Source organism: Ruditapes philippinarum, unplaced genomic scaffold (genome assembly GCF_026571515.1).
Source record: "Ruditapes philippinarum isolate M1 unplaced genomic scaffold, ASM2657151v2 ctg743_1_1_1_1, whole genome shotgun sequence".
Lineage (NCBI taxonomy): Eukaryota > Metazoa > Mollusca > Bivalvia > Venerida > Veneridae > Ruditapes > Ruditapes philippinarum.
In genome coordinates this window covers 153,466-176,543 of record NW_026854628.1, presented here as the reverse complement: position 1 = coordinate 176,543, position 23,078 = coordinate 153,466, and the positions used below count along the sequence as shown (strand labels likewise).

General features: G+C 30.6%; 2 protein-coding genes across 2 annotated transcripts; both read left to right on the top strand.

The window, feature by feature from the left end:
* Positions 1-3,557: 3,557 nt before the first annotated feature.
* Positions 3,558-5,485, top strand: LOC132740622 (perlucin-like protein). Its single transcript, XM_060728565.1, has 3 exons — positions 3,558-3,870; positions 4,355-4,565; positions 4,835-5,485. The coding sequence occupies exons 1-3, from the start codon at positions 3,783-3,785 to the stop codon at positions 4,854-4,856; spliced, it is 321 nt and encodes a 106-aa protein (XP_060584548.1). The 5' UTR covers positions 3,558-3,782; the 3' UTR covers positions 4,857-5,485.
* Positions 5,486-6,453: 968 nt separating this feature from the next.
* Positions 6,454-22,789, top strand: LOC132740627 (degenerin unc-8-like). Its single transcript, XM_060728570.1, has 14 exons — positions 6,454-6,958; positions 7,361-7,407; positions 7,956-8,043; positions 9,829-9,992; positions 11,290-11,370; positions 14,919-15,010; positions 15,583-15,746; positions 16,636-16,725; positions 16,875-16,995; positions 17,298-17,373; positions 17,577-17,634; positions 21,330-21,412; positions 21,756-21,831; positions 22,133-22,789. The coding sequence occupies exons 1-14, from the start codon at positions 6,479-6,481 to the stop codon at positions 22,277-22,279; spliced, it is 1,767 nt and encodes a 588-aa protein (XP_060584553.1). The 5' UTR covers positions 6,454-6,478; the 3' UTR covers positions 22,280-22,789.
* The last annotated feature ends 289 nt before the right edge of the window (positions 22,790-23,078 follow it).

Genomic DNA, 23,078 nt, shown 5'->3' with positions numbered 1-23,078 from the left:
TAACATATGCCTTATGGTATTTAACGATGACGACAAACACAAAAGTCGCATTCAATACGCCATCCAAGTCGTCATTCTTACAAATGATCTGAAAAATAAATAATTTCATTGTTGATATAATTCAAAGTACATGCATAATGTCTAAGCAACCGTACTGTATGCTCTAATTTATGTCTTTCAATTTGATGTACGTTCGTTTACTTTCCGTGGTGCTCGCTTTTACCATAGAATTGCACAATTCTGTATTTCTATAATAATAACATTTTAAACATACGTGTGGATAAATCAATTAGTAATGGATTTAACTCAATACAGGATTGGAGCAGTACTCCTAGACGCTTGCAGAAATCATGATCACAAAATAGACAAATATCGTTTTTTTTTTCGTCGCTTTTTACATTTTTCATTCAATGTCATACATAATTCGGTGTGAAAAGATCAATTAGACCTGTTAAAATTCATTCCGTTGGGTAAAAAGGCAAGATTTTAGCATTTTATCATTCAAGCGCCTTGTCCGGTATATACCGGAATATGGTATTTAGTGCGGTGCTCCAACCCCACTCATTAGTAATTACGTTAATTGATTTATAATTTTATCAACGTCAGAATCATGCTTCATTACAGGAGGGTGCATGGACGGCTGGATAGAGTTCGGCGGTTCTTGCTATTTGATTGAAATAAACAAGTATACATGGGAAGCCGCAAAGGTAATCTTTTGTTTTGATATTGGAAACATGCGCTTTTAAAACATCTTGGCATGATCGCCAACACTTGGTGTATACATAGGAACCTTTAATTATTATTATTAGATACACCTACACACCATTTGTACATTTTTATGGGTTTAATTTTTTTTTCATAAAAAGTTAAATTATGTCTACAAAAAAAAGGTAAACAAGAATGAATAGGTACGCTTATAAATTAATTTTCTGCACGCAGTTCTTCAGAAAACGAGTAAACATTGAAGGTTTTTTTTCAAGAAATTGAAACAATGATATTCCAAATTTAGAATCTCTTATATTCCATGCAGATTGTATTACAAAAATTAGGTCTCATTTAAGATATTCAAGGTTTCGAGAATAATATCTACGCATTGTCGTATACATTCTTTACCCTTAATTTGCTAAGCACTATTTATCTACGCCAGAAGGTATTTTCTAATATTTAAATAATATAATTTGACAAGTTTGTAGGCGTTTGAAACTGTTTTAAAATATAAGCATGCCATGGTTATAATGCACATTTTCACGTGCTTTAACATCTGCAGAAGCACGCAGACGCTTTCAAAGCCAGAGCGAGTTATTTATTGAATATACGAGAGTTCCTGCAGATGTTTATGACTGAAAAACGTGCATTGGTGCTATTCTTGCAAAAAGTATTCGTCTGATACGGTATTACCTCGTTTTGAAGTTTGTTTTTGATATAAATATTCTCTTTTTTTCTTGTATTGAAATTGCTTTTATGTCATTATGGTCAGCTGTTTTACATGGATCATGTATAAAAAAAGTGCAACAACGGAGCGTGCTCACTTGATTTTACTATAATTACTCAGTTACACAAATAATAATAATACTAAATTCATTCGATAACTCATTTTTTATATCACGGACCGATATTTACAGCTTCATTTGAATGGAGAGAAATCTATGTCATACACTTAAAATCTTTAATACCGATATCATTATCCTGCAAGTCCACATTTTCGTGAGATTTTCCGAAACCGTGTTCAACCATCTTGAATGTACAAAGTAAAAAGAAAATACAACAAAACAATTGGTCGATTCATCATTTTGTATATATTTATAGAAAACCGAGAAGTTTTCGCAAAGGCGATGTTTAGAAATAACGCAATATTACACAAACAACATAACACTGTACAATTTGTACAGATGTAGGTGAAAATATAGTTTCGTGTCATTTTGTTTTGTTGTGAAGCTTTATCTTCTTTTCCGTTAATGTGCGCCTGCGTGCGCTGTTTTATGTACTAGATATAAGCCGAAAACTGTCCAATATGTAAAATATTGAATTTCATGAGGCGCGTAGCGCCGAAGGGAATTCAATAGTTTACTTATTGGTCAGTTTGAGGCTTATATCTTACTTAAATTACTACTTTTACTATCAAATATCATGTTATCTATCGAAAAATTAGAAATTATGTATTTTTGTGCTAGAAATGTACAATATTAATGTTTTAGCAATTATCTTTTTCTTACTTGCAAAACCCTATAGGTAGCCTCTTGAAACAAAATGTCCGTAGCATGAAATTTTCGTGTTTTGAAATATGACCAATTATGTACATGAACACAATGATATACACAAAATATACCAGTTACACAAAATGTTGGACTTACACACATACAGTTTACATCAATTTACATTTGGGATTTTTACAAGAAATAATAAAACTGAAATGTTTTCAAATTTGTGTTTAATATCGGATATTTTAAATGATTGACTGAAACAATCTATGATTTTTAAGAAGGATTTATACTGACTATTTAGTGTTAAAATGATATTTTAACTTTACTACAACTATCAAGGATGTAAAATTTTAGATATTAACGCAACAAAATGATATTTTCTTATTTTTTTAATTGATATTTGTCATACCACAGGAGTCTGGAATCTTTTCTTTATATAAGCAGTCAAACATAACCACTTTTGTTTTAAATAGATGAATTTATTTTCTCTATTGTATTCATTTGAAAAGCTGAACATTATCCTTACCTAACTGAAACATAACGTACATACAATAAAGCAAATCATATGATTGTCAACTTAACGTATTAATGTATTTAGAAAAAGAAATTAGTCAAGAAATTAAACAATCCCATAAAAATCATATCCTAACTGACGCTCCGCAATAAGCGTAAACAGTGATATGATGTTAATAGCTTGAAAATCGAAAATCAGTAGGTTTAGGAATAATAATAATTCGTTAAATGAGCCAGATAACAAATATTGTTCTTTTTGTAAAATTATGTAAAATGCGTAATGGGCGAAGGAAAGCCATTGCATCATTCCTTGTGTTAACTTCTGAGATAAGAGGCTACATTTAACCTAATCATTTTGTGTGTGTGTGTTTGTTTTTTTTAATATTTAGAGAATTTTCCACAAAATCCTGTAGTCATACAAGCTTCTTTCAAGGCACGGCACGCTGTCTGATATTAATGTGTTACACGATTAATATTGGACTTACACATTAATATTGGACACCTACCTGTACTGTATTAAAAGTACAGTACGATCAGAACAAAGGAATGACGTCATAGTAGTAATTTAATATTGGATATGAACTGCGCAATAACGGTAAAAAAACAAAACATGTATTGACGGAACAACTGCGCACGCAAAGTTGTTGCATATTCGTGACTTGTGACGCCATATAAATTAACTTACTACAATGACGGCCCGGTAGTTTCATTATGTAAATTATTCTTTATACGAAAAACAACAACAACCATAACAAAAAAGCCAACAAAAAACAAACAAATACCAACAACATAACGAAAGGCAGAACGTATATTTCCATGCCAGAATATTTCATTAATTCTTTAATAATGGCTTTTATTAGATTTTATATTAGATTATTTTGATTATAATGTATAAAAGAGAAAAAAATATGTTATTTGGTAATTTAGTAAGAAGGTACGAAAACTAAATAACATCACGTTATCTTACTCTCGAGCTCTTCACAACATTGAAATTATAATGCTATTATAAAAACATAAACTGCTATTGGAATGTTTTGTTAATGAAGTATTTGTCTGTCGTAATAGATCATGTGTAACGAACTTGGAGCTCGCCTTATTGAGATAGAAACGCCATCTGAAAATGAATATATAAAGAATATACTGCTAAGCTACAACCGTACGTATTGTTCTGCTGTATTTTTTTATTTGATTTTTTTATACTTATTTCAAAATAAAATGCTCTGTAAATCTTTTGCAATGGAAAATCTTGAGTAAACGTGTATAAATCATGTTCTGTAACAATAAATAATGTTTATGTCGGTGGAGTACAGTTTAGAATTACCATGATAGCTCAATCAATATTCATTGGCGACGCCGGTAAGTGGCGGCGTCTCTTATTGAATGCTTTTTATAATTTCTTGAAATTCCCAAATTTATCACACATACTACGTCATGAGGCGTATCTTGTAAATTTTCTTTAAATATACGTTACTTAATACGATACTCCACTATGACATTACTCCACTCTATTTTGTATTGATTCCCTCCCTCTTTCTCTCTCCACCCCTCCCTCTCTCTTTCTGTGAAAAAAACTTGGTTTATATTGCAAAATTCTTCTTATCTTCAAAACAATAAAGCAGTACCTACATCTAACATTTTAGATGAAGCTTTCTGGATTGGTCTTAGATTGCCTACTGTAGGAAGTACTTGGCAACTTGCCTCTTCTGGAGAAGATGCTTTATACATACCCTGGGATGAAAGTCAACCTAACCAGGTCAGAGAACCAAACTGTGCAGTATTTTGGCATACCTTTGATTACAGATTGGGGGATGAGTCTTGTGAAGAAATCTATCACCCGATATGTGAACAGGAGTGAGTTTGCTGTAAATGTTGTTGTAAAAGACATATATAAATAATGTTACTTAATGATCCCAGAAACCTTTTAGTCCAAACATTTCGTAACCGTGTTGAAATCAATCTATAACTGTTCAAGTTATTTCGTAGCATATTTTAATCAGAAATCGTACATTATCTATTGTATAAATTTAAAGGTCTCGAGAATTTCAATATTAAACAACTGATAGCGTAAAATATATGCAGGCATTTATGTCGACTTTTATAAATATATTTTTTCTTTTCAGTGCAACTTACAACATGAACTAAAGCGCAATATGGAACATACGTGCCTTTCTTGTATTACCAGAATGAACATTTCTTCTAGAAAAGCTTCTGGACTAACTGGACATTTAATTTTATACATATCGAATGGCTATTATCAAAATCATTATTACAATATTACCATCAACTTATTACTATAGAATACAAAACAAAGAAATCGGAACTGAAAGATAATTGGTAGTTCTATTTTGTGACAAAATGATTTACGTTAACTATCACTCTTTATTGTGCATATTGAAAACAATCTCTAAGATGTAAGAGACGTTTTATTTAAGAAATGATGTATCCCGAGACAGTGATTTTATTACTAAATAAAATCACTGTTTTGAGATGCGAGGAATTATATCACGAGGGCGTAGCGACAAAATCACTGTTAATGATATATTATTTCTTATCGGTCCTTCTATGTTCAAGGGGAAAATGCGGGTCGTGTTAGAATGTTATATCACTAGTTGCTATTTATGCTTTTATTTATATCTATTATAGATACATTTTGAACATTTCATTGTAATTTTCTTATCTTAGTACAGATGTGAAACAATAAAGTTTTAATGCTCTCTTGATAGCACTAGCCCTTATTTCCTTTTTTCATACCTCTTTTGTAGAAGATGTTGGAATGCGTTAGTATTCTTTGCTAAATGGTTAGAGATGCATGCACGCGCCTAGAGTCCGCTGCATTGTATTTTGATAAAGAGGATTAATTATGAAATGGACATTTAATGAAAATTGATAATGGTTTTAGAAGTACAATGTATGTTCAAAAAGTTTGTGGACTTTTGCTGTCATGTTTTACTTGGTTCATAGAAACAACCTCGGTTGTTATGAATCGAAAGAGTGTCTTTATTTCTAAAAGAAAGTTCTACTTTATCTTAAACTATTACTTCCTTTATGAACTATGTATTATATCAAAATGTGTAAAGCTATGACGAAAATTATTATTTAAATTTAATAACCTATCAAGTTGATTTCATATACTTATGGTCATTAACTGAAGAGACTCTATTTCTCTAATAGAAAACTAATATAATAAAACGACCCTTACAAAACATTTTCCCGGCATTTAAATTGCATTTAGCTGTAAGTCCATTCTCATATTACAAGTTTTTTTATGAAAATTTATAAACATGTTACGGTCAAGGCGTTATGGTATGATCTATAATTATTAAACTGAACAAAGCGAAAGATATCTTTCTTTACTAGAACATCATCATTCACAGTATATATTGTGTTCTGTGTTCCAATCAATATTTTTTTCAACTGACATTGCAAGCCCGCTTACATATACAAAATTATATTGCGAGTTGATTATATCATATCAAACGCGTGAATTTGTCCGATTTTGTGAAAACTAATGGACGTAAAAAACCGTCATCAATATCATTTAATTGTCTCAAAGCAATGACAATGAGTTAAATTATTAATCATCATATCATATATAAATAGCACGCTTGCTTTTATATTAATCGAATTATTTATTTGTTTATCACTTTCATCACCGTATAAAAGCTATAAAGTTAGTATATAAACAAGAAAGCACGACAATTAACGCTTCATGACTCTATTGGGGTCGATTATTCTGTGACAGTATATAACGTTAGCTTTCAGTCATGAACAGAAATAAAATAGAATTCGAGAAAATGGACGAGGAGAAAGACAGCAGCCAGACCGAAAATGATAAAAGTGTATACAATAAACACGTAAATAACGTTCTCGGACGTTTTGCGGAAAAGACGTCTATGCATGGTTGTGGATATATCCAATCCTCGCGACATTTTGTATCGAAATCATTTTGGATTTTTCTTACAGTGCTCGCGATTGTGATCTTGATTATACATTTATACATGATCACGGAGCAGTTCACTCGTTGGCCGAAGAAAACAACGGTTTCTCTAGAATTTAATAACTTGGCATTTCCAGCTGTAACAATTTGTAATGTGAACATTCTTAAAAACAGTGAAGTTTCAAAATACGGAAGCCAGGAATTGCAGGCTTTGGTAAATGCTGTAGCTCCAAAAACACTTTTAAGAAAACTAAAACCTGATATCATTGATAATAATAATAACTCAATATTCAATTCTACAAACAAGGTAAGAATCATCTTTTTAGCTACAGATTTTTATTTTACATCTTAACATTTGAATATGCTTTGATTTGAATTGTTTAATAAGATACTTTGTAAATAATAAAAAACCTTTCATTAGTAATTTTGCTCCAAGTGTCAGGCAACGCATTTATCTAAAACAAGGAACTTAGTTAGTTTTCAAATTGAACTTTTTTGTACATCATATATGCATAAATGATATTTGTAACAATATTGTACAACAAGAGACTTTGTAAATAATAAGAAACTTTTAGTAGTAATTTTGCTCCAAGTATCAGGGAACTCATTTAACTAAAACAGGGTACTTAGTTCTTTTTTTGTTCATTTATGCATAAATGCTCTTGGTAACAATGTATCAATCATGTATCTGTCCTTAATTACTTTATAGCATGTTCAGGCTAACATAAATGTACCAACCTATAATAATCACTTTCAGTAAGTGCTCGAGTACATAAACAAGAATAACAGATTCCAAGTTTGGTTGCGACCAGAAATAAATGTTATTTTTTATTACAGTGATAAGAATGTAACAAATCAGTCCACATGATTAAAATATTTTCACTTACAAAATTTGTTGTTACAGTTCTCATAGGTGATTGAAATAACTCAGCCAATTTATATATTTCTGTACGGGAAAAAGGTATAGAAGAAATGTTTCGAAGCTATACATGATGAAATATCTTTTATTAAACTTATAAATGGTAACATTAATGCATAGCTTTTATTATCTTATGGTTGATTCTCGAAATAGTTTAAACATAAAATGCCTCTGTTATAAATAAAATGTCCCAGAACAAAATATCATGGTGCTATTTTAAGTAGGGATTTATCAGTTTATAAATACGTTTGTGTATGTGTCATTTGCTTTTATAGAAATATACAAATCTTTTATTTAACTAATATTTTGGAATTTTCCTTCATATTCAAATGATTATTTTGTAAACTGTTAGTAGCAGACATAAAGTTTTTATACTCTTTTATAGAGACCGTCAAATTGTAGATTTATTTCAAGGAATTCTACAGGGAACAAATTATATGGAACTAAAAGCTATTAAAGCGTACTGTAATGAGGTAAATACACAGGAGTATTTGTGGAATTATCTTGATTAATAATTTGAAGATAATCAATCTGTTCACATTATGTCGTTAATTAAAACATATCCAAGCGTTCGTAAACAAAATTGTCTTTCATTTTGAATTGAATGGTAAGGCACAAACTAACATTGCCTTATAGAAATGGAATTGTGCCTGATAAAAATGGTTTAAAATATAACTATTCTACAAGCGAATTGTTCTATGAAGGTAGGTCTGTTATACCATAAATGATGATGTTGATTTAGTATCGTACATGACAATAAAACTACAAACTAATTACATATGAATATTGTTGGTGTGAGACACATGATCGAATTTAATATACAAATTGTATTTTTTATATAGAGAAGAAAAAAAAATTATTTCTAATGATATTATGTTCATACTGAATTACATTGAACAGTTTCACTATATTTTTTCTTCATTTTTTACACCATGTTAAAAATAAGAGACTATTGTTCACATCTTCTATATCATCATAAGGCAGACAAAGGTAGTAGGGAATATTTCAAGTAAACATCAAACATATATGATACATTACTAGATTATTCGGCTGCAGTCTGGGGATTTAAACACAGTCATGTGATAGAAAGTGTTCAGAATAGAGCAATACGTTACTTTCTCGGAGTACATAATTTCGCCCCAATCCTTGCAATAACTGGAGACACTGCATGGTTACCTTGTGAAACTGTATAATCTGTTACTGGAATAGACATTTATCATTGAATGATAGTAGATTAACTAAACAAGCTTTTCAATGAATTATGAAAACTGTGCAAATAATTGGTGTAGTAATCTGAAAGAACTGTTAAACAAACTAGAATTGAGAGAACAATTTGACGAAAAAACGCCTATATTAACATGGAAACGTGTAAATAAAAATTAGAAGCATACTATTCTTATCTATTGGCATAACACATTTTTACTGTTAGAAAATTACGAACATATGTTACATTTAAAACAACCTTTACGCAAAAAAATATGTGCAATTTAATCTTAATAGAAATGAACGTTCACTGCTCGTGCAATTCTGCATAGGTATACTTCCATTAAGGATTAAGACAGGAAGATATGTTGGCGAGGAACTAGAGCGTAGAATATGTACATTGTGCGATATGAACACCGTTGAAGATGAAAGACATTTCCTACTTGAATGTTAATTATATGATGAAATTAGACATTCTATATTTCGCAACCAATGTTTAGATAGCCGATTTACCTCGTTAAATACCACTGATAAATTAAGGACATTGCTTAACTTATATTCACGCAAAATTAGTAAATATCTAGTGCAAGCTTATCATAAAAGAATCACTTATATTTATAATAAGTAGTTCAAAAATCCTTAAAATATATGCATGTATTAGAATGTCTTGATTCAGAGATTGTGTGTCACCATTTATGTACAAAAGCTTTCTTTAATATCAACCTGTAAAACTTATTATATATATCTCACTTCAAGACGTGTATATAATTGTATAAATGTGATAGGTGACATATGGCCCATTAGGCCGGGTGTTCTGATAATTGTCTTCATTATTGTATATTTTATTGTTTATAACATATGTCACTTTAATAAACAATTTACTTACTTACTTACTTACTTTCTTATATGACGAATCTTCAAATTGTTTAAAGAGTTGTGGATTTAAAGAAAAATGTAGATGAAAAACAATTATCAGAAAATAGTTGTTGAGTGTAGAAACAGAAATAACATTTATTATCTTTATCTTGAATTTGTCAATATCTACTTGTTTCCAGAGAACAAAGCGATCTGTTTCTGAATTGTATGATCTAGAATGGTCACGATTTGACAAAGGCTCGGTGACTCCATCAATTAGTGGAATGTCAGATGATAATGATGACAGAGCTCCTCTAGCTCTATTAAAGGAAATTTTCCATTATCTGTATATGGGATTACCAAAGTAAGTCATGTAAATCATAGAGTCATTATATATAACCATTGTTTTAAATAACTGTCATGTAAAATTAAGTTCAAGATTTTGGAAATGGAAGATCCCTCGAAAACGAAATCAAAACGCTTGAAATAGAAGACCTTTTGAATGGGAAGTGCCTGAACTCTCACCCAAAACAGAGACTTAAGCAATCCTTAACTTGATGTCAAAATATACTAACAATGAGTCGAAGTACGGGGCAACCTCTTTAAATGTCATTTAGCTCGTACCACCTACGTTTTTAGTATAAAAGATCTGAAAAGATGGTATTACAAAAGATACTAAATAGTTGAAAATCGTTTTATTGGGTCTGTTTAGGAGTTACTCTGTTGAATGGTCAGTTAACTAACATAAATATGATTCCGTTTGCAGTTTCTTTTTTTCTCATGCTACATTGTAAAACATGTTTCCATTAGTTAACACTCAACATTTTTAATCAGAAAACCATATGAGCCGTGTCATGACAAAACCAACATAGTGTGTTTGCGCATCCGCGCAGTCTGATCAGGATCCATGCTGTTCGCTTACCAACTCTATTACAAGTAGAGAAACAGATAGCGAACAGCATGGATCCTGATCAGACTGCGCGGATGCGCAGGCTGATCTGGATCCATGCTGGTCGCAAACGCACTATGTTGGTTTTGTCGTGACGCTGCTCATATGTATTTTCCTTAAACGGCATTTTACTTGAAACTAACTAAGCAGGGTTTTCTTGTTCCAGACCTGGAAATAATATAAATCTTAAGTGATATTAGTTTATTATTATAAACAATGTGGATTTGCGCAAATATAAGTACCGTCAACGGTACATATGCAAACCAGGGATTATTCAGCCACTTACATAATCAACTTCAATATTCTTATGACACATACCATTTTTGTTCAATATAGAGGATATTGAATGAGTGTAAGTTCAATACTGAATTTATTGCACGAGTTGAATAAAATTATATTATGCGAGCCTCTGGCGAGCATAATATTATTTTATTCAACGAGTGCAATAAATTCAGTAATGAACTTACACGAATTTAATATTCTAATTATCACATACCCAAAATAAAGACCGTTTAAAGTAAAATAAGAGTCATTTTTCATTGACGCGCCCATAGTATAACGCTATCATTGAGCGCGTCTTTACACTATGTTTGTTAACGCTAATGACGTCACGTCAAAATATATGCACGGCCGTGCAATACCATATTTACGGAGTCGCAAAATCGGCACGGGTGTGTGATAAATTCTTATAACACATAACATTTTTGTTCAGGTCAGAACGAGCTGCTGCCGGTCATAACATGAATGACATGCTGCTTGAATGTATGTTTAGTGGGAAAACGTGCAGTCCTAGGTACTTACAATCTTATCACAATTTCTTTTACCTATACTCTATTTGAATTCTTTTAACATAACTGTTAAATGGCTTAGTTCGTTGAATTAGTATTAGGTGTTCATGTATGACAAATTGTGTGCGAGCACTGTACTAATATTAATTCATTCCCGGAGTATTCTCATTGCGACAGAAAATCAGAATATACATAAAAGCTTTTTCAATTATAAGAATTAAAAGAATGCATTAGCTTATCTAAAATTCCATATTAAAATGTGATGAAAGGAGTGAAGTAAAATAGGAAAAATTGTAAAAAAAAAAACAGTGCAAACCTAGCATCATGAAATGTAAAGATCGTAATTTCATGTTCCTCGTGTAAACAGTGTAAATTATTTAGCGTGTTTATATTCGCAAGAGATAACGATTATGTCAAAATATAATTGATCTCATCACATCCTTCCTTCACTAGCAGAGCGCAATGACTGATGCTCTTAACTTATTTTGACATTGATTTAATTGTTTCATTTTAATTACTGTATTCCCAAAGGATGGTTTTCCGGTACTGTAAATCACGCGAAAGTGAACAAACAGCGGAGATATTAAAGTATTCTGTATGGAATATTTAAAATATTCAGCAGTTTTCTTATCCATCAAATCATTGCAGTTGCGACATTGTACCTTAATGAAATATCGACCCATGTTAAAATAGCATTAGAGGCACATGAATAAAACTATTTGGTTTTTGTAACAATAATGTAATTTTCGAACTTTAAAATTTTTTTAACCAAAAATTTTTCGTTATGAGTAAAATACTTTTCATCTTGAATTCAATATTCGGCCTTTCATTCCATTTGATGCGTGCACGACCACATGCTTTTTACAGCTCGCGGTTAAGTAAAAGGTATATGGCTTAGTCTGAGTGATGGCAGAAGCCAAATTAAATATGGCCCTCAAATGTGGGAGGGACGACTAGGAAGGGTACTAAGGTGCATGAGCTCTGGTACGAAGGGTTTGCTTAAACAGCGGCGACCTATGCTGACACAAACAGCCCTTTTCAGAGCTAGCCTTTTTCATTATTGTCACTGGTAACTGTGCGTTAAGGTATTTATTACCGCTGGAAAGTAGCCTACTTTCGGCTAAAAAATCATAAATTGCATAGAGGTATATTACCACCACTTGGTGGAACAAAAGTAACTCTTTAGACGTATGACTGTTGAAATGTCCTAGGTCTGTACTTGACAACGAAAGCTGTATTTTGTGCCTAACGAGAGGATGAGCATACATCAAATATAAAGTATTAGATAAAAGGCCATATTAAAATTTGATGTGACATTTGTACGAGTATCATTTATTTCACGGTCAAACAGCTTGAACGGACAAAAGTTCGTAAAATGAGAATTTTTTATATTGTACAGTGAGTTAGCCATTAGCGGATCATAGCCAATAACGGATCAGTCAGTAATTAAACAGAGTATTCTTCAAACAGTTTTGAGCTTAAAAATGTTTTTACTTAACAGGCATGTGCATTAGGATGTTAGCTACTTGACAGCGGACAAAAAATGTAAACATCCGTGTAATTGATATCAGATTCACTCAGATGCTTAACCAAGCGTTTCCGTTTCTCGTGAAATTAAGCGCCGTTGACAACGCATGTTTGAAATTGTTGCATTATTTATCATAAAAACTCGAAAGATATTGGATCAAAGCTGGTAGACATTTGATGCCCAATATGTTAACTTCCTGCAACACCAACCGTTTAAAAAAAAACTTTAGGAATTATTTTGATAGCGCTATTCAAATGAATTGCACCGAGTTGTCCAATAGCGGATCATGCAATTTATAGGAAGGGACCGCCTCAAAGTTATCCAAACTATTATAGAAAATATTTTTTAAAGAAAATTTGTAGACCAAATAAATAAATAAATAATATAAAGTTTAAATGATTTATGTTATTATTACAACTGAATTATGCAGTCCATGCCAAAAAAAGTATTTTATGCAGTATAAACAGCTGCAACAGTGAAATACTGTTCCAGGTTACATGTACGTAGCTGTAGGTATCCAGTTTTTTTCCAGACTATATAACATCATAAATGATTGTTATTTAATAAATCAGATACAAAGAACATATTTTTGTTTCAATTCAGCTATTTATATGACATATATATTGAGACTTGTCCTCACCCAGCGTCTGTGTCCTGATTTCAGTTTAAGATTTTTATGCAGTAATTTTACAGTAAAATATTTTTTACATGCACATTTTTTTTCTTAAAGCGTCAACTTCAAACTTCAAATCATAATGTTCCTTATCATCAACCACATCTGATGTGACAAGGTTGATAACTCTGGCAAAACTATTTCCATAATTATCTCCCCTTGGATTAAGATTTATCATTAAAAATCTTATTTTTTACTGCAACTTTTTTATTTCTTAATGTATCCATCTCTTCAAACTTTAAATATATGTTCCTTTACATCATTGCCAACATGATTTGTGACTGAAATATTCCTACAGAATATGTGACTTCAAATGTTTTAAATGTTTTTTATTGCAGATTTTTCTAAGGAGGAGTAAAGCAGTATATGTTGAAAATTTTGTTTGTTATTCTTACATTTAGTATATCCTAATCATACTGACCACATAGAAGAAAATGAAAATTTCTAGGTATTGCACTTTAAGCTTTTGTTTCACAACAACAACAACAACACATTTAGGTTACAGTTACTTAAATCAAGTTTTACATAGAAGGTGTTTTCATGAGCTGCTTTGTCCCTGTTATCCTGAAAAAAAAATATGCATTTAATGTCAACCATTTGTCTTGTGTTTGTTGCCTACACAAATCATTGAGAGCAGTTATATAGTTCACCATTATTACATTCATAACATTATGTTGACCACAATCATTCAGTTGCCTCTTGAATTCTTTACTTAGTGGTACCCTTTACACTCTGATATTCAGAGGTGACATATATTTGTGCAATATTTTCTTTGTTCCAGACAAATTTGACAGAAAATTCGTGTTTTGAGACAATCCCCTATTCGTATGTCATGTGATCCGCTAATGGCTGATTTGACCTGTTATTGGCATGTTTACTAGATGTTTGGAAAGGGTAAATGCACCATGATGCATTCAGAATACAAATTCACAAGAAGTATACAGGAAAAGAGGAATAAAAATACTTCAAATCTACATAAATTTATTTAAGAATTCAAAAATCATTCGTTCATAAACACTAAAAGTTTCACTAGTGATCCGTTATTGGCCAACTCACTGTATTTCCTGCAACTGTATATAAAGTATAATTTCATAAAACGATTACCACATTGCATGTGATAAAGGATAGTACTGTTTTACAGAGTGATGTTATATGAGAAATACAGATGTACTTATATTTTTGATGTTTTAATGTAAGTACTCAAATTTATTGTTATCTATTTTATTGTTGTTGGTACTAATATCTCTGGTTTTATCCCCTCCTCGACCATTATTGTAAAAGTAGAAAATTGTGAAGTATGTCAACATCGTAAACAGTTGGGATTATTTCCTGATATTGTTATTACTTTTCAGTAACTTCAGGCTATTCCAGACAGCTTCATATGGTAATTGTTACACAATAGATTCTGATGACATGTATGTAAACAGACCAGGACCTGATGGAGGTAACATATAAAAATACAGCCAAAACACAAATACAGCTTATTTTGATTTGCTTATAACTTTGAAAATATTTGCAAAAATATAGAAAGGACTTTATTCTAAATAACGAATATTAACCATTTTCATTTAAATAAGATTAGGTATGAGTAAGTATTTTTTTCTCTCACTTTTGTGTAATGTTAATTTCCCATAGGCTACTGGTTGTAAGTGATACTTTTAATGAAAGTGCACCATGTGAGTAAGAAATTTGTTCCGTTACATGGCATCAGTATCAAAATCTGGTCACATGGTCTAATTTCTAAAGAAAAAAATCATCACAGTTATTGTTCGGGGTAGTAAGATAATTAACACATGGGTTTGTGAGTAACAGTAAAAATATCATCCCTCGTAAAAATACTGTTACACTGGCTAACGCAAATTATTGGCTTATACCAACATACATCAAACGGTATAAAAATCTTAAAAATATATATGTTCAGTCCTGTCATGCAAAAAACCCTAGTGAAGTCTCTTCAATGCGTTGTCAATATGAATTTACATATGAATAGTTATATCCACATAATTGCATTTGCAGGTCTTTATCTCCTTCTATATCTACAAACTAGCGAGTTTATCCCTGGACTAACGAATGGTTACGGTGTCAAAGTTATTGTTAACGAGCGTGGAACTGTTCCACTACCAGATGATGATGGTGTTTTTGTAGCTGCTAACTCTGAAACAGACATTGCAATGAAAAGGGTATCTCAAAAGAGTCATTTGTTCCTTTATAGGTATCGGTATTTTAGAAAAACATTTTGGCAAGATGCACCACAATAAAAATAATCTACGGCAAGTTAAAAGCTTTATATCTGCTGTCTGTAGGTATTTTGAATTTTAAAATAAAATACTATCAAAATAGCTGTTTGACAGACAATTTTTTTTAACTGCATACAACAAACTCATGTTTTTTTTATTAACATTGATGCTCTATGTTACAAATCTTTCCAGAGTCGACCAAAGAAAATATGGAAACAACTTTTTGTTTTTCTGGTTATAACATTTGTAAATATTTATTTCATTGGATATATCTTTATAGTTTTTAGGATATATCATTAAGGTATCGAAATCTTTGTATCAGTTTATGTATCTGGTACATTTTTTTATGTCCTAATTAATTGTGTCCCATTTCATTTACGAAATTGAATGTCTTCTATATTTATAATAACTTAAACTGAAATTTATATTGATGGTAAGTTATACTGACGAAATTATTTATATTTATTCAAGAAAGAACATTTCAAAGATAATTTTGTAAAGTGTTAAGTCATCCCGGCACTACAAAGGTCTTAATTAATGGTGGAGTAAATACTTTAAGTGCATATAGAGCGGGCACTTTTGAAGAGTCATATACCTTCAATAAGCTATCTGCTGATAGATGTGAATGCTTGAAAAAATGTGCATTAACCCTCGGCTGATGAGGAGCAAACCACTTGAAGTTAATGGCCACGAAGGCATGTTTATAAATGCATAAACATATATTGATACACATATTTTTCTCATGTATTTTTCTCCCGTTTATTTACCTAGTCGGATCGTTTCGTAAGTTTTTAGGCACCTACGCCTATATGTAACATTTTGTATGTTTCAGACGGACATTACACGCCTAGGATATCCACACGGTCAGTGTGAGACTGGTACAAAATTTAAAGAAAAGTTTGGTGCAAACTATAGTGTAAAGGTATGACATGTTACGGAAAAATGCAATGCAATAAAAATAGATGAACATTACCAAAAAGATTGTTTTAATGAATTTTGTAAAACAAAACTTTATAAAACATCTTTTAGTGTGTAATATATTCATTTGACAACATAGTTACTTGATTTCAGGCTTGTCATGAAGCTTGTCAAGCTCTGCACATTTTTGAGACATGTGGATGTTGGCTGTATATACATGAACCAATCAGTGATATTTTTAACAAACCTTTCATCATTTGTAACACGACATCAGGTAAAATAATCGTATTGTATCATCTTTTATTGTGAACGTATTTTAAGGCAACCTAGAACGTAGTTGTAAAAAAAAAATTTACATTCATACATACAACCGTGCTTACTTCTTTTACACAGATTACACTAATTATGACACAGTGACACAGAAATTTTATTTATTTTCAAAACATCTTTATTGTGCACGGTATCAATGTCAAACGAAACCTTGATAAGTAAACTGTTTTCTTCTACTCAAAATTGGAACTGCACGAAATTTAATATAAACATATTACAGGATGTGTTATTTTGATTTTATTTCAGACAGACTTTGTCAGAGAAAAGCAATGCAAACACTTTATGACAAGAAAGTTAAGTGCGACTGCAAAAATCCATGCAAGTATGTTTCTATGCAAACCAATGCCTTTTTTGTTCAATTAATGTATTGTTTTGTAATTAAAGATGCTCATTGCATATTATTATTCTACTAGAACATATGATTTTGTAATATATGGGTTGTAACATACCAATTTAGTTGATTTCAATTATAAGTCAAACAATCATTAATATATATTTTACAATGACAACTTTAACATTTTGCAGAGATGTCCAATACAGCTTTTCGATCAGTGCAAGACAGTGGCCATCTAAATCATATGCTGTAAGATCATAGTAAAATAATACTTTTATCATAGCAAAATAACACTATAATCATCGCAAAATCTATTTATCATAGTAAAATCAAACGTTTATCATAGCAAAATTATATTATTATCGAAGTAACACAACACTAATTTCATAGGAACATAACACTACTATCATAGTAACATAACACTACTATCAAAGTAATATAACACTATTATCATAGTAACATAACACTATTATCATAGTAACATAACACTATAATCATTGTAATATTACACTAATATCATAGTAACATAACACTAATATCATAGTAACATAACACTAATATCATAGTAACATTACACTATTATCATAGTAACATTAACACTTTTATCATAGTAACATAACACTATAATCATTGTAATATTACACTTATATCATAGTAACATAACAACATAATATCATCAGTAACATAAACCACTAATATCCATAGTAAACAATAATAACAACTATTATTCATTAGTAACATAACACTACTTAATCATTGTAATATTACACTAATATCATAGTAACATAACACTAATATCATAGTAACATAACACTACTATCATAGTAACATAACCACTAATATCATAGTAACATTACACTTTTATCATAGTAACATAACAATATTATCAAAGGGGCGTCCGTGGCCTAGTGGTTAAGGTCGTTGACTTCAAAACACTTGCCCCTCACCGCTGTGGGTTCAAATACCGACAGGGACCTTGGATTCTTTCATGTGAGGAAGCTATCCAGCAAGCTTACGGAACGTCGGTGGCTCTACTCAGGTGCCATTTCGTGCCTGAAATAGTGCACGGAAGGGCACCTGAGGTCTTCCTCCACAAGTAAAGCTGGAACATCGCCGAATGACCGATACTGTGTCGATGTGACGTAGAACCCAAACAAACAAACAAAACAAACTATTATCATATTAACTTTACACTATTATCATAGAAACATTATACTACTATCATAGTAACATAACATTTATATCATAGTAACATTACACTATTATCATAGTAACATTACACTATTATCATAGTAACATAACACTATTACTACATAATACATAGTGTATATTTAAATACGCGAACTATTATCCCAAAGAAACATTACACTTTAACTGTCATAGTAACATAACACTATTATCATTTAGTGACATTTTACACTATTATACATTAGTAACATGTACAACTATTATTCTAGTGACATACAGCTAGTTATCATAGTAACATAACACTATTATCAAAGTAACATTACACTACTGTCATAGTAACATAAACACTATTATCATAGTAACATTACACTATCATCATAGTAACATTACACTAATTTCATAGTAACATTACACTATTATCATAGTGACAATACACTACTATCATAGTAACATTACACTAATTTCATAGTAAGATAAAATTATTATCATAGTAACATTACACTATTATCATAGTAACATAACACTATTATCATAGTATTATTACACTATTATCAAAGTAACATTACACTACTGTCATAGTAACATAACACTATTATCATAGTAACATTACACTATTATCATAGTAACATTACACTAATTTCATAGTAAGATAAAATTATTATCATAGTAACATTGCACTACTATCATAGTAACATTACACTAATTTCATAGTAAGATAAAATTATTATCATAGTAACATTACACTTCTATCATAGTAACATTACACTAATTTCATAGTAAGATAAAATTATTATCATAGTAACATTACACTATTATCATAGTAACATAACACTATTATCATAGTATTATTACACTATTATCAAAGTAACATTACACTACTGTCATAGTAACATAACACTATTATCATAGTAACATTACACTCTATTATCAATAAAACATTTACACTATTATCATTAGTAACATAAAACACTATTATCATAGTAACATAACACTATTATCATAGTAACATTAACACTACTATCATAGTAACATTACACTACTATCATAGTAAGTAACATAAACACTATTATCATAGGAACATTACACTATTAACATAGTAACATTACACTTATTTCATAGTAACATTACACTATTATAAAAGTAACATTACACTATTATCATAGTAACATATCATTATTATCATAGTAACATTACACTACTATCATAGTAACACAACACTATTATCATAGAAACATTACATAGAGGATATTTGTTTGTTTGTGTGTAAGATGAAATTTTATTTCATTGAGTGGGCTTTAAAAACAGTATTCTCACGAGTGGCGTAGCCACGAGTGAGAATACTGTTTTTAAAGTTCACGAGATGAAATAAAATTACATCTTACACAACAAACAAACAAATTTTCTTTTTATTTTATGCTAAAAAACAAGTTTAAACGAAATTTCCATAATATTTAACATAAATATTAAAATTCTGTTTTCCCCATTGAGAGGCCCATTTTTGTGCGAATTTCTCATTAAAAAACAAAAAGTCTTGAGCTAAAAAATAAGTCCGACAATCAACATTAAATGACAGTGATATTAATTATGTTGTTTTTTAAAAAATATGAATGATCGCTTGTTTTAATAATAAAAACAAACAAATTCGTGTAGGAGAAAATTCCAACCATCCATCATATTTTCTGTTACTTACTGCGAATTTATATTAGACCTGGCTTTGTTTAAATGTAAGCGGCAGCCATTTTTTAAAGTTGTGTATTTCACGGGAGGAAAATAATTGTGTTTGATTCATGAGGGATATCATTTGGAATTGTTAGTCATACACCTTTTTAAAAGAAAGAAAACATATTTGAGGATTGAAACAGACAAAAAATAAGTGTTGACAGATGTGAAAACATGAAAAAAAAGCAGCTATGAAAATGGAAGACTTGGAACTTGCTCGGAACGCTGGGGTTTTAATTGTTCTACGAGCTGTAGCTGTTCATTGCTTTTCAATTTTTCATAAAGCATACGGCAGTTCCTACTCGTAGGATATTTTAATATGCCCAAATGTCATCAAGAGCAGTTTGCATGTGGAAGGAATGTATTTTTCAGACTGTAAAAATGAAACAAAAAATTTAGAGACGAAATTTGGTGATTGGAATTTGAATGAATAGAAGTAAGTTTTCTTCTTTTTATTACTTTTGACGTTTAAGGTATTTATCAATTTCAGCTTTGCTTTTTCTTTAAACAGCCTGACATTGTCAGAATTGTCAACTAAAATAAAATTGAGGTACCACATGGGGAAAATCTTAAAAAAGTAGTTTCGTCATTGAAAAAAGTGAAATTATATTTTGATAATTTTCACTGTGAAATTACCAAATATAATTTTCACGGATAAATCAGTAATCCACTGAAAAGCATAAAATAAACTATTATCATAGTAACATAACACTATTATCATAGTAACATTACACTATTATCATAGTAACATAACACTATTATCATAGTAACATTACACTATTATCATAGTAACGTAACACTTTTATCATAGTAACTTTACTCTATTAGCATAACAAAATTACACTTTTATCAAGTTTATAATTTACAAAACGGTAAATATTATATTACTCTGTTACAATTATGTATGTTTTTAAATAAGAAATTGACGTTTTAGACGTTACTTTCATTAATGTTATCTGTAAAGTAAGTTATATCTATCGTTGAAAGTAGCCTGTTATTTTTCCCCATTTTTTAAAAATCTCATTGACGATATCTAGGACATACTGAAAGAAGTGGTGTGTAAGACAAGTGCAGATGAATGCAAGGAAATAAAAATTTTGAACAATTACCAAGAACTGGGGTATGTTGTTTCGTTTAAACATGTTAATGTTTCGAAGTTCTGAATTTGATTACGAAGGGAAAATATAATAAAGTTTCTTTTCATTTGTTCAAAGGTCAGGATTAAAACGAACGGTAATGACTAATTCATTGTCGACGCAATAACTTATTAAGACTGCAGCCAAATACAATCGTGGTGAAACAAATATGTTTTACGGTATCCCAAATTATCAGGTTATTTCTAATCGTGTAAGAAAAACCACTTGCTTAGATTTATATGCACACTCATTGAACCAATATCCGGCAGTTTATTCTATATTTAAAACACCAGTATACATGTTACATTTTTTCTGTCTGTTTTCCAGGAAAAACTTCCTGCTTCTGAATATTTATTACGAGACCCTGAACTTTGAATCTATTGTGGAGGAACCTCTTATTGACGTAAATTTCATTTTTGTTTTGTATAAAAAATTGTTTGTACAAATTCTGGAATAAACTAAGTATCAAAGCAGAATGCTTATGAATGAACTATTTTGTTAGTATGCTCATTTATCTATCATGGTAATGTATAATCTGACACTGCCAGCTTGTGGATTAAAACTAGATAATAAATCAAGTATTTTCAAAGTCAGTTCTAGATATTGTCGCAACTTTCTAATCATTATTTACGATTTTATGATTTAAATGTATATATAATTCAAGTAGGTTATTGAACTTAATTAATGTGCATGTATATTTTCAGCCGTTTACATTTTTGTCGAGCATTGGTGGTGCTCTAGGTTTGTGGATTGGATTGTCGATGCTTAGCGTGTGTGAGATACTGCAGCTAGCAGCTGAACTGACCATGTGTGTCATTACAAGAATAAGAAATCAAGCAACAACTCGATAATTTTGTGACTGTTTAGAAGATAAATACAAAACCTTGAAAAAAAAAGCTCCCCCCCCCCCCAAAAAAAAAATAAAAAATAAAAATAAGACAACAGATAACCCCCCCCCCCACCCACCCCAAAAAAGAACAATAGATAATTACAACAACAAAAGTATAAAAAAAATAGCAACAACAAAAAACAACAGCAAAAACAATTAAAACTCATACACCCGCACGCACGCACAAGAATTATTCTTTGTTAAATCCAATGTGATCTTTCACCATGGGGATTTCGAAGTTTTCTTCTAGTATTTATCTATTCATGTTTTTAAAATTCTTTAATGTATGACCTTTTATAAGAAACTCTATACCATATAAATGTTTTGTTTCTTTTCTTAGCTTACAGCACGACTCTAAACATGTGAATGTTTGAAGTGTCAAAAAGATGTTATTATATTTTATGTAACGGTGTTATTTGGTGTGTTTCTTTTTGACTTTATTCCAAATAAATTATAGGCCTAAGATGCTTGGGGAAAAAGAAAAATTGTATTATGTTTATTTTAAGCACTTGAAACAAAGAAATGCATAGTTTCCTTATCTTATTGTTGCGGTGTTAGAAAGAGGTAATATAAACTCCAGGAAAACTCTTCATGTGAAGCAGGATAAAAATCTGTATTTATATAAAGTGTTTATATAAGTCTTTCCGTATCTATGGAGAATAGTATACGCCATCTGCAGCTGTCTAAATATACACAGAATGTCTGGAGATCGTTTTCAGTTTCAAATAAACTTTATTATCTTATCGAAGGTTTTTGATGCT

Excerpts from the sequence above, each read along its gene's own strand:
- LOC132740627 (XM_060728570.1), top strand. The coding sequence starts at position 6,479 with ATGAACAGAAATAAAATAGAATTCGAGAAAATGGACGAGGAGAAAGAC. Across the intron at positions 16,996-17,297 it reads CATTTGTAACACGACATCAG|ACAGACTTTGTCAGAGAAAA; the intron begins GTAAAATAATCG and ends ATTTTATTTCAG. Across the intron at positions 17,374-17,576 it reads GACTGCAAAAATCCATGCAA|AGATGTCCAATACAGCTTTT; the intron begins GTATGTTTCTAT and ends AACATTTTGCAG.
- LOC132740622 (XM_060728565.1), top strand. The coding sequence starts at position 3,783 with ATGTGTAACGAACTTGGAGCTCGCCTTATTGAGATAGAAACGCCATCT. Across the intron at positions 3,871-4,354 it reads TATACTGCTAAGCTACAACC|ATGAAGCTTTCTGGATTGGT; the intron begins GTACGTATTGTT and ends CTAACATTTTAG. Across the intron at positions 4,566-4,834 it reads CACCCGATATGTGAACAGGA|TGCAACTTACAACATGAACT; the intron begins GTGAGTTTGCTG and ends TTTTCTTTTCAG.